A 12134-nucleotide genomic window follows, 5' to 3' on the forward strand; every position below is an offset into this window, starting at 1 on the left:
GCATCTAGAGGGATAGAAACCCTTACAAACCTGAAACAGTAAAATTTCGGTTGGAGACACGAAATTCGTCATTACGGGAGTGAAATTTCGATTATGAAGGCATCTAGAGGGATAGAAACCTTTGCAAACTTTAAAATACTAAATTTCGTAATCGTAATTACGAAAATTTGCGTAATTTGCAAAAATTACGAAATTTCGATTACTGCTAAAATCGTAATTGTAGTAATTTCGCGAAATTTCGGAAATTCGTAATTAGGTCATTACGCTCATCCCTATAAGTAACAGCAGTTGGGTGAACAGCCTCAGGTTCTCAGAAGATCTTGGACTTTAGGACTACATACTTTTCAGTAAGTATGAGCTGTCTAGTATAATCCATTGTCAAAGTTCCAAGTCTCTCTTCTCCTGGTATAAACTGTGATTCTCCTCTACATGGACATCTAAGTTGATTACAATTGTTGCTGTAAGATTTAGACATACATTATATATATATATATATATATATATATATATATATATATATATATATATATATATATATATATATATATATGTGTGTGTTTGCATTGTTTGTTGAGATGGTTAACCCTGCAGAAAATGTTTTTATGGTATGAGTTGTTTGACATTGACATTCTTTGTTACACCCGATATAGACGAATAAGCATGTGAATGTTTGCAATACAAAGTCTGGTGCTTCTCGAACTTGAAAATAGTAAACTGATGGGTCTCCTTCACCACAGTAAATTAACTGTGCTTTATAATAGATACTTGAAACATAAGCCTTAGAAGAAGCAGCTTTTGGAACTCAAGGTCTTTTATTTCATGGGGCTTATTTATGGGTTGGCCTGTAATGAGCTATTCCAGCACCCCTGAACTGCAGCCCTAGAGGTGATTCATTCCGTGTCTGGGACTCTGGGTTTTATATCCAGAACTTAGTTACATATTCTTATCTAGGTTGAAAAAAAGCATATGTCCATTAAAATCACAAACAATCTTGATAATAGTGATAGATATAATATCCAGATTTCTTGCTTTTACTAGGTTGCCACTTGACCATGAAGCTCTTCTTAGTTCTATCCATTGCACTTTGCACTCTCATATCAGGTAAGAAATATTCCTCCCTTGTAAGAATGGAAAGAACGTTTCGGAATTATGGAGACAAAGTGAAATTTGTAAAAACCTGTCCATACTTGTATCAGTGTTTACAAATTAAACAGCATGTAGGGAAAAAACAAGTCTGTAAAACAGAAGACCCCGCGGTTTTCTCTTTTTTGTTTAAGGCTTAAGGAAAGACCACAGAGCGGGTTTTTATTTTTTTTTTGGGGGGGGGGGGGAGCAGGAAAAAGGAAGGAGAATGACAAAAGCAGAGAAATTGGGAAAACAGAGAGAGTAGTGATAGGGTGAAAGATTTGGGAGGAAAGGGAGCTGTGGAAATGTGTACATGTGTGTGGGGGTTGGTAGGGGGATGGGGTTCAGAGCTGATGATGATGAACAGTATAGGAAAAAATGAGGATGGATGGGTGATTTGGAGTGTGACAATGTGACATTTACATTTTGTTTTCTCTGTGGCAAGTTCTACAGTGCTAAATCATCAATGCCAATGATAGTAAAATAGACTAATTCATTCATTTTGATAATATGGTGCTGTGGAGCACAATGAATAAAGTTATGAGTATTGGTATAATACCTCAGTGGTGTTTTTATGTCAGGCCTTTCTTGTAGACCTGCACTTTCTCATTAGTGGAAAACACAAGAATACAAAAAAAAATGTTTCAAATTTTTAAATACACTGTAGATGGATAACTGACTGTGTTTTGCTGTTTCTCAGTGTCTGCAGTTTGTACCCCAGACTGTGCTGGTGATGAGCACTGTGACGCTACATCTTCCACCTGCCTGTGTAATACAACTGCAAGCTCACCAGGTACTGTATGAATGTTATAATAGATATATTGGGGGAAGAGGTCCCACTTAAAATCAAATGCGAGATTGTTACAGACCTCAGTGATTTTCTCCATGTTATGGCCCTGATTTACTAAGGGTTAAGAGCAGATACGTAATACAACAGATCTGGACTGGTTTTATTACACATTGTCTACTATCATGTAGCATAAGCTTGCAACTCTTGCCTGGGTCACGTTAGTACATAATGAGGATTACTGAAGGTTTAGGAAATTAGTGTTTATGCTACTGCAGTATTATGCGCACTCCAACAAGTTTGGTTCAAAATACCCTGCATTTTGATGACCCAAACACAGAGTATTAAAACTGATGGGTTGAAGATTGCAATAATTTTTATGAGCCGGCCCACTCTGTTAAATGATGTGATCATTTCTGCTATTGTCTGTTGCAGAAATCCCCAAATGCGCACACTTTTCTGGACAGCGGCTTGCATTGCAATTCCTTTGATAAATGACATACCTCTCTGCTCTGCTGAAAAAGCAGTGGATCCTGCAATGAGTACAACAAATGTATCAAAAAGAATATGTTTGGGCTGCGGTATAGTGTGGACCAAGCTTTATTGACATTTGTTGTAGCAAATCCAGGACGACCTTGGTTTATTACAAAGTGATGCCAATGTACCCAGGAGATTTTGTATCACTGCTCTTTCAATATTTGCCTTAACAAAAATGATCGTAGGATCAGCTCATGGGAAGTCAGTTCACTAACTTCATCAGATCACTGGAATGAGTGCTGATTGACATGAATAAGTTTTTATTTTTTTTTGTTATTGAAATGCATAAGGGAATGTTTAAAAAACATGTATACAGAATGATGAAGTGCTGCTAACAAATACATCCATTTTCATTTTTTACATGCACTGCAGCATCACATTCTTTAGTGCCTCCCCAGCCTGCCAGGGTGCCTCCCGCAGCTTAAAGCTAATGTGAACCTACAAAAAAATATCAACCAGATACTTACCTAAGGAGAGGGAAGGCTCTGGGTCCCATAGAGCCTTCCCACTCCTCCCACGGAACCCTCGTTCCAGCGATGACTCCACCATTTGGATCCCCCACCAAGGGAGGCTTCAGAAGTCTTTGGGAGTGTTTCTGAAGATGGGTGACTCTGTACTGCACATGCATGAGCGTGCGAGAGAGCGAGCTAGCACAGGCGTAATATAGAGCCGCCCATTTTCAGGAGCACTTGGGCTCCCTAAGACTTCTGAAGTCTCTTTCAGTGGCAGAGAACAGTATTTGACCAATTGTTCGAATACTGCTACCAGGGGAGCCAGTGCTGGAATGCAGGGACTGTGAGAGAGCGTCTAGTTAAAAATGGCGCCAGACATCGTTTTTATATAAATGGCGCCTCATAGGAAATCATTGCAGAATGCTTTTTATCGTTTTTGACTATTAAAAAATGGCGCCGATGTCCTAAACGATATTTTTCGTTTTTGTGTCTCTGTTTTGTACCTTTCTAAACGATATTTTTCCCTTTCCCTTTATTTTATATTTATTTTATATTTCATAAAAACGTTAATTTTCGATCATTAATTCTTTTAACCTTGTTTCTTTCAGTGAATACTTTGATTTTATGTTTAATTCAGCACTCATGTGTATGTGAAAAAATTTTTTTAAAATAATTAGGGAATATAATTATAAATATATAGATCCATGAAAAAAACTTTTTTTATCTTGAAAATATTATTTTATTTGTTTAAAATAAAAGATATATTTTTCACTTCCAATGAGACTCGAACCTGCAAATGTAAAAGTGTTAGAACATAAGCCATCTGACTTACCCACTGCTCTACGTCTTTTTTTTTTTTTTAACTTTTCATTTCCAGTACTTGTCTTCATAGTTATTATCCCAGAAATAGCACCATCTAGTGTTCAAATGAAATATCGTCCTAAATAGCATTGTATTGTTCCAAATAAATGTAGTATTCCCTGAATCCCTAACAGTGTCAACTAAAATGTCTAATGAAATTTATTTATGTATTTTTATTTTATTAATATGATAAAAAAATCCATCTTCTACAGTAACAAGAGGGATCATTAATCATGTTATCATTTATCATTATTTTTTAAATATGGGTCAGTACTTATGCATATGTTTCATTAATTATTTTATATCTGTTCTGATAATAAATTTGTAATCTATCAATATACATGAAGTAAGTGTACTATATGTGTAAAGTATCAATTGTCGTTCTAAAATTAAAAGGTATAATTTTTACTACCACTTAGATTTGAACTGGAAAATGTAAGAGTCTTTTCACATCAGCCCTCTGACCTAACCACTATACTACAGCCTTTTTGTCTATTATACCAGTTCATGTCTAATACTTGTTTTCATATTTTCTTCCCCTATAAATAGCACCCTCTACACTTTAAATTAAATACTGACCTAAATTGTATTATTTATTTCCACATGAATTGAGTATTGGACCAAAAATTGTAATAAAAATGTGTAATGAACACCTATTTTTATTTATTAGATAAATTAATATGTTCAGAAATTTCAAAAAATTGTAATGTTGCCAATAGGGCTAATGATCATAACTTACTAATATAGCAATATAATTGATGCTTCCTGACCTGCTGTTCCAACTGATTGATGTCCCACCAGGTCCGGCTGCACCCACCGTAGTCTTCAACAAGCACAGTGATCTGCTCCCCTCCATCCCTCTTATCGCCCACAGCACCCCTCAGACCTGTTTGCACCCAATTACCCATCAATCACTCATCAATCACTCCCTGTCACTAGCTGTCCATGCTATTCTTTAGATTAGTCCCATAACTGCCCCCTGGTGGCTCCTTATCACCCCCACACACCGTCACATCCTCCCTAGACCACCCCCCAACACAAACACCCCCCTCCCCCCACCCTGTGTACTGTACACATCTATCCTTCCCTATAATCACCTGTCAATAACTTATCAATCACCCGTCAATCAACTATCAATCTACCCCTGTCACCACCTGTCATGGCTATCCATCTGATCATACCCTAACCTGCCCCCTGCTGGCGTCTGATCAACCATGCACACCCTCAGATATCCCGCAGACCCGCTGTCAGATCCCCGCACAAGTACATTGTTTACCTCTGTTCTCTCCTCTACACACCCAGTAATCACCCATCAATTACTCATCATCAATGACACCTTCACCACCTGTAACTGCTACTCATCAGATCAGACCCTAATCTGCCCCTTCAGTGCACTCACTCACCCGCCACACCCTCAAATAGTCCCCCAGACCCCCTTATCAACTTGCCAGTGCACTGCTTGCATATATTCTCAATTCTAATCACCTATTGATCACCTATAAATCACCCCGCTCCCCCTGTTACCACATGTCACTACTACCCTTTGGATTGTACAATAATCTGCCCTTTGTGGGTACTAAATCAGCCGCCACACCCTGCTCACTCGGCCACACCCTCACATCCCCCCCTAGATCCCCTTCCGATAACCTCCCTAGTATATTGATTGTATCTATTCTCCCCTCTAATCACCTACTAAGACATCCTTGAAGAGGGCCGTTTCTTGGGCAGTGCGGGCATGGTGACCACCCTGGCCGGAGACCGGTAAGTTTAAGAAAGGGTGCGCAGGCAGAAGTAGAAAACTGCTATGGAGTTGTTGAAGGTCGGTGCAGCAAAATGCAAGAATATTACAAGCTCAATCACCTACCTTCACTCTTCCTAGTCTGCCTGTGTTCAACGTCAAGTCATCATCACTTCACCACCGTGTGATGATACCTTATTTCCTGTAGCGGTACTGCAGGCAGTCAGTGCTTGGCGCCCATGGAGGAGTCTGTTTTTCTGTGCTCTCTTCATCATTGTGTTTTCCTGCTCCCTGCTTGCTCCTGTATGAGCGGCTGGTCACTAGTAAGTAGGCAGATGTACTTGTGACTTGTACCTGTGTGACTATCCATAAAGAGTAAGGGTTCTCAAGTCCACGGGGGATGGGGGGGGATGGTTGAAGTGCATAAATTTTACGGCCTCGTCCTGGGTGCTATTTGGGATAGCAGCTGTCCGGCCCATCAATCACCTCCTGTCACCACCTGTCACCCCCTATCACTCCTTTTCATTCAGATCATGCTCTAATCTTCCCCCCTGCGGGCTTGTGTTTACCTGTCTATCACCTGTCTAAACCCTCACCCTCCCCATTGTTGTGAGTTAATTTATTTTTATGATCACTGCCAGTACTTACTTAATTGTTGTGAGATCCACCGTTATACCACTCAGTACGTAACCGCCAATCCAATAACCTACTATTACTAGTACCCTTTCGGTTGTAAGCCAGTCCAAGATTCACAAAGTAACATTTGTTGTTGCCTTCTCCTTAACATGGGTCTATTGAAAAATAATTTATTGCGGTATTATTGGTAGAGATGGGCCGAACAGTTCGCCGGCGAACGGTTCCCCGCGAACTTCAGCGGTTCGCGTTCGCGAACTTTTGCGGAAGGTCGGTTCGCCCCATAATGCACCCTGAGGTGTCAACTTTGACCCTCTACATCACAGTCAGCAGGCCCAGTGTAGCCAATTAGGCTACACTAGCCCCTGGAGCCACTCCCCCCCTAATAAAAGGCAGGCAGCGGCCATTACGCTCACTCGTGTGCCTGCGTTAGTGAGAGTAGGGCGAGCTGCTGCAGACTGTCTCTCATAGGGAAAGATTAGTTAGGCTTAGCTTGTTCCTGGCTGCATACCTGTTCTGTGAACCCACCACTGCATACCTGTTCTGTGAACCCACCACTGCATACCTGTTCTGTGAACCCACCACTGCATACCTGTTCAGTGAACCCACCACTGCATACCTGTACTGTGAATCCACCACTGCATACCTGTTCTGTGAACCCACCACTGCATACCTGTACTGTTCAGTGAACCCGCCACTGCATACCTGTTCTGTTCAGTGAACCCGCCACTGCATACCTGTTCTGTTCAGTGAACCCGCCACTGCATACCTGTTCTGTGAAGAGATGTATGTGAGGAGTGATCAGCAGTCTGTGGAGGAAGGTGACATGAGGACAAGTAAAGAGGAAGAAGAGGAGACATATGTGAGGAGGAGTGATCAGCAGTCTGTGGAGGAGGGTGACATGATGAGGACAAATAAAGAGGAGGAAACTGTTACAGAGAGCAAAACAGGGTGGAGTCCCGGCATCAGGAACCTCTCAGAGACTCGTCTCTCTGTATCCACAGACTGTACAACGGATGATGATGTCATTGGACAAGAGTCTCCTGCAGATATCCTGGTTACCCCAAATATTCTCCCAGACTCCCCTCACCTGTCTAACCCTGAAGGGCCCCATACCCAGCACAGCTCTCCCCCTGCTGGAGGGTCTCATTCCTGTTCCACATGTGGGAAATGTTTTGTATGGAAATCACATCTTGTCAGGCATGAGAGATCTCACACTGGTGAAAAGCCATTTTCGTGTGCTGAGTGTGGGAAATGTTTTGGAGAGAAAGGAAACCTTATCAGACATGAGAGATCTCACACTGGTGAGAAGCCGTATTCATGTGCTGAGTGTGGGAAATGTTTTGGAGAGAAAGGAAACCTTATCAGACATGAGAGATCTCACACTGGTGAGAAGCCGTATTCATGTGCTGAGTGTGGGAAATGTTTTGAACAGTGGCGGGTTCACTGAACAGAACAGGTATGCAGTGGCGGGTTCACTGAACAGTACACGTATTCAGTGGCAGGTTCACTGAACAGGTATGCAGTGGTGGGTTCACTGAACAGGTACGCAGTGGTGGGTTCACAGAACAGGTACGCAGTGGTGGGTTCACAGAACAGGTACGCAGTGGTGGGTTCACAGAACAGGTACGCAGTGGTGGGTTCACAGAACAGGTACGCAGTGGTGGGTTCACAGAACAGGTATGCAGTGGCGGGTTCACTGAACAGGTATGCAGTGGTGGGTTCACAGTACAGGTATGCAGTGGTGGGTTCACAGAACAGGTATGCAGCCAGGAACAAGCTAAGCCTAACTAATCTTTCCCTATGAGAGACAGTCTGCAGCAGCTCGCCCTACTCTCACTAACACAGGCACACGAGTGAGCGTAATGGCCGCTGCCTGCCTTTTATTAGGGGGGGGAGTGGCTCCAGGGGCTAGTGTAGCCTAATTGGCTACACTGGGCCTGCTGACTGTGATGTAGAGGGTCAAAGTTGACACCTCAGGGTGCATTATGGGGCGAACCAAACTTCCGCAAAAGTTCGCGAAAGTTCGCGAATGCGAACCGCTGAAGTTTGCGGGGAACCGTTCGCTGGCGAACTGTTCGGCCCATCTCTACCTATTAGGTTCGCGGATTGGAGTTTGCGTATTTGAAGGCATAACGGTTGGTCTCGGCACAAGTAAGTCGTTACGGCACTGAGCAGGAATAAAAAAAAAATGAGGTTGGGAAGGTGATGGTTTGGACAGGTGGTCAACACGCAGGGGGGGGGGGGGGGGACAGGGCCTGATCTGATGGATATGAGGGCTAAGGTGTGACAGGAGGTGATGGGATGGGTGTGCCAGTGGGTGATTAGAGGGGATAATAAATGTAATCAATGCACTGGGAAATTGATTGAAAGGAGGATCTCAGGATTTTGCTGAGTGAACAGTAGTACACACGGGGCAAATTATGGACTGATTTGATGGTTAAGTGTGCTAGGGGGTGAAAGGAGGTGATTGATGGTTCTGTCAGGGTGTTAGTAAAGGTGTCAATAGATGAAATAAATGCACTGGTAATATAATCGCAGGCTATGTGAGGGTGTGGGCAGGTGATTGTGTGGCCGCATGGGGCAGATTAGTGTGTAATGTGAGGGGTAGTAGTGACGGGTAGTGACAGGGGTGATTGATAGGTGATCAATAGGGGATTAGAAGGTACAATATGTGCAAACATGGGACTAGTGAGTTGATCAGAGGGGGTCTGGGGGGTCTTTGAGGTTGTGGCGGCTGATTGGGTGACCGCAAGGGGCAGATTAGAGTCTGCTCTGATGGGTACCACTTACAAGTGGTGACAGGGGTAGATTGATGGCTGATTGACGGGTAATTGACAGGTGATTATATGGAAGGATAGATGTATACGGTACACGGGGGGGGGGGGGGGGGGGGCTGTGAAGAATCAGAGGGTGTGGGGGGTGATCAGGAGCCACCAGGGGGCCGTTAAGGGCCTAATGTAAAGAATAGCTTTGACAGATAGTGATAGGGAGTGATTAATGGGTGATTAGGGAGTGATTGGGTGAAAACAGGGGTCTGAAGGGGTGGGCAGGGGGGGGGGGGGGGGGGGTTGAGGGGTGCTTTGGGCGATCTGAGGGAAGGGGGTGGCAGGATCAGTTTGTTTGGTGCAGACTAGGGTGGCTGCAGCCTGCCCAGGTGGTCCCTCGATCACTGGGACCACCAGGGCAGGTGGCAACCTGTATGATACACGTATTATACATTAGAAGGCGTATTATACGCATTACATGCCGCGATCCAAGGTTTAACAACCCGCCGGCGCTTAAAAACAGCCAGCGGGTTGACGTTGCGGATGGGCGGAAGCTATTGCCGGCGGATGCGCGCAAATCACACCGCACAAACAACGGCAAAACCGTGTCCCAGGACCCAACGCTACTTGGCGTAACGTGGTCCTGAGGCTGACACTTTTGCGCCGCCAATGTACAGTAGGCGGTAGGCGAGTGGATCAACACATTTGTTTATGACAACATGCACTTTTAATTAAAAAAAAAATTATTGTTGACATACACTGTGATAGGGACATAAATTCATAGTGTTAGACAATTAGCTAGTTAGCATGGTACTGATTTAAAGAAGGAGTATTGGAGTTTGCAAGAGAAAAATATATGGTTGGTAATGTAACTGTTAAGTGTGGTGGAGACTTAGTACTAAGGTGAAAATTTTGAAATAGGCTTAGTTGCCGGTTCGAATCCAGTAAATGCTCTTTTTTTATATAGGGATTTATTTATAGATGCACTGATATGTATACATTACAAAAACAGAAATTTAATAAGACATTTTTTAATGAGGTTTAATTTTTTAATTTTTTATATCCCAGCTGCATAACGAATATAACAATGTACGTGTAAAAGAAAGTGGGATGACAGAATAAACATGAGAGACAAGCTATTACTGGCTAAAAAAATGAAGAAAAATAGCTGTAGTGAAAAGTAAAAAACATTGTAATTCATGAAGAAATTATTTTTGAAATAATCTATAATTGATGAAAAAATAGTTAATTAATGTAAAAATAGAAGCAGTATCTATATATATATTCAGGTAAAATAAATTATGAGGTTCAGAAGATTCGAACCTGTAAAATGTTGAACAAAGACCAGCACTTTACCACTGTGCTACAGCTGCTTTGCTCAAAATTGAAGAACATTATTTTAATAACCTTATGCGTAACAACAGTATGTTACACAGCGCCATCTACTGTTCGAATATTTTAAAGCAAACCACGCCACCGAAGGCACTGAGGCATCATGATTCTCAATCGTGCCGTCTAATAAATGCAGGCAGCAGAAGAGAATAGAAGAGAGCTTCACACTACGGATTATTCAAAACGCGGTCAATTAAAGCAAGTGACAGTAATTGAATTTGAAAACCCTATTTCACCTTATTTAAATGTAACGCTCATTACATATAAACGAAAAATACCATAAAAAAATGTTAAAAGAATAAGCATAAAACGAAAAAAAAATATAACAATATAAAAACGAAAAAAAAAAACCAAAACGATATTTTTCGTTTATATGACGTTATCGATCGCTATCTGGCGCCATTATTTGGCCGGCGCCATTTTTCACGGACCCCGTGAGAGAAGTGGGACCCAGAGCCTTCCCTCACCTTAGGTAAGTATCTGGTTGATTTTTTTTTGTAGGTTCACATTAGCTATAAGGCAGTAGTGCAGGGGGCACTTGATATGATCTGGACACAGGAACGGCTCTACTCTTTAGCCTGGTATAGCCGGCTGCCACAGCCCTGCCCGAGTTGTCATACACAAGGTAACTCATTCATGGCAGCTAAAAGGTTGCTGTAGTGGCAGGTACTTCACAATTCCCGCCTTTTATAAAGGAGTACATGCTATAGAACCTGTTAATAAGTACCATTCTAGCGCTTCACCACGCTATACAAAAAAAAATAAAAGTTGTAGTTGAAATTCAACTGTTTCTCAGACTAATTTTTTTGAGAGGGATCTGCAAGACTTGTTGCTCTTCTGTAATTATGCAGTCTGCTTTTTCTCCAGTCCGCAGTCACTCTGATCTGTGATTGCACTAGGATTTTATAGGTAACTTATTCATGGCAGCTAAAAGGTTGCTGTAGTGGCAGGTACTTCACAATCCCCGCCTTTTATAAAGGAGTACATGCTATAGAACCTGTTAATAAGTACCATTCTAGCGCTTCACCACGCTATACAAAAAAAAATAAAAGTTGTAGTTGAAATTCAACTGTTTCTCAGACTAATTTTTTTGAGAGGGATCTGCAAGACTTGTTGCTCTTCTGTAATTATGCAGTCTGCTTTTTCTCCAGTCCGCAGTCACTTTGGTCTGTGATGCACTAGGATTTTATAAAACCGCAGCATGCACTTTGTCTCGTTGTCTTTTAAATGCTGAATGCATTTTCTTTTGTTTTTGTCTTGTCAGTGGCCAATCCATCTCCAACAGTAAATTGTAGTGGAGGAGTATTAAGTATCTATGTTCCAAAATGCTGGCTGGAAAATAATGGTTATAACTCATCCAATGTCCACCTGCAAAGTTCTGCTTGTACACCTGCAAAGGAAGTTGTGAATAATTTAGCAGAGCTGAGTTTCCACGTACCGCTGACAAGCGCAAGCTGCAACAACACAGCATATGTAAGTTCAGAAAGTCACTAGTTTAAATGATGTGACCACAAATGGGTAACATTACCTGCATTTCAGTGCATGGACCTTTTTCTATATAATTTTCTGCTCTTCTTCCCAATGCAAACAAGAGTATAGCCTATATAATAAAAGCTCTGGAATCTGCATTCATGGACTGCATCCGTGTGAGACAGTGAATGCGCAAACACGGCCGTTGCCAAGTGTGTGGGGCGAATGTTGGCTTCCGCGCTTAGGCATCCATCGACACACATGTCTAGAGAAAAATGCGCTGAAGCGTACAATGGAAGTCATTCAAGCTCTCGTTTTGAAACAGGCTTAAATGACTAACCTCATATAAAAGAGCATATCTAAATTCTGTA

General features: G+C 42.2%; 1 protein-coding gene across 1 annotated transcript in view; it reads left to right on the forward strand.

The window, feature by feature from the left end:
• The first annotated feature begins 282 nt into the window (after positions 1–282).
• The window catches only part of LOC137522653 (uromodulin-like), a 30113-nt gene continuing 18261 nt past the window's right edge, over positions 283–12134 (forward strand). Inside the window, exons 1-4 of the mRNA XM_068242725.1 lie at positions 283–347; positions 1039–1101; positions 1826–1918; positions 11558–11766. Of these exons, the coding sequence (XP_068098826.1) occupies positions 1053–1101; positions 1826–1918; positions 11558–11766 (351 nt within the window). The 5' untranslated portion in view covers positions 283–347; positions 1039–1052. The remainder of the gene's footprint in view (positions 348–1038; positions 1102–1825; positions 1919–11557; positions 11767–12134) is intronic.

Source organism: Hyperolius riggenbachi, chromosome 6, assembly GCF_040937935.1.
Source record: "Hyperolius riggenbachi isolate aHypRig1 chromosome 6, aHypRig1.pri, whole genome shotgun sequence".
NCBI classification, from domain to species: Eukaryota; Metazoa; Chordata; class Amphibia; order Anura; family Hyperoliidae; genus Hyperolius; species Hyperolius riggenbachi.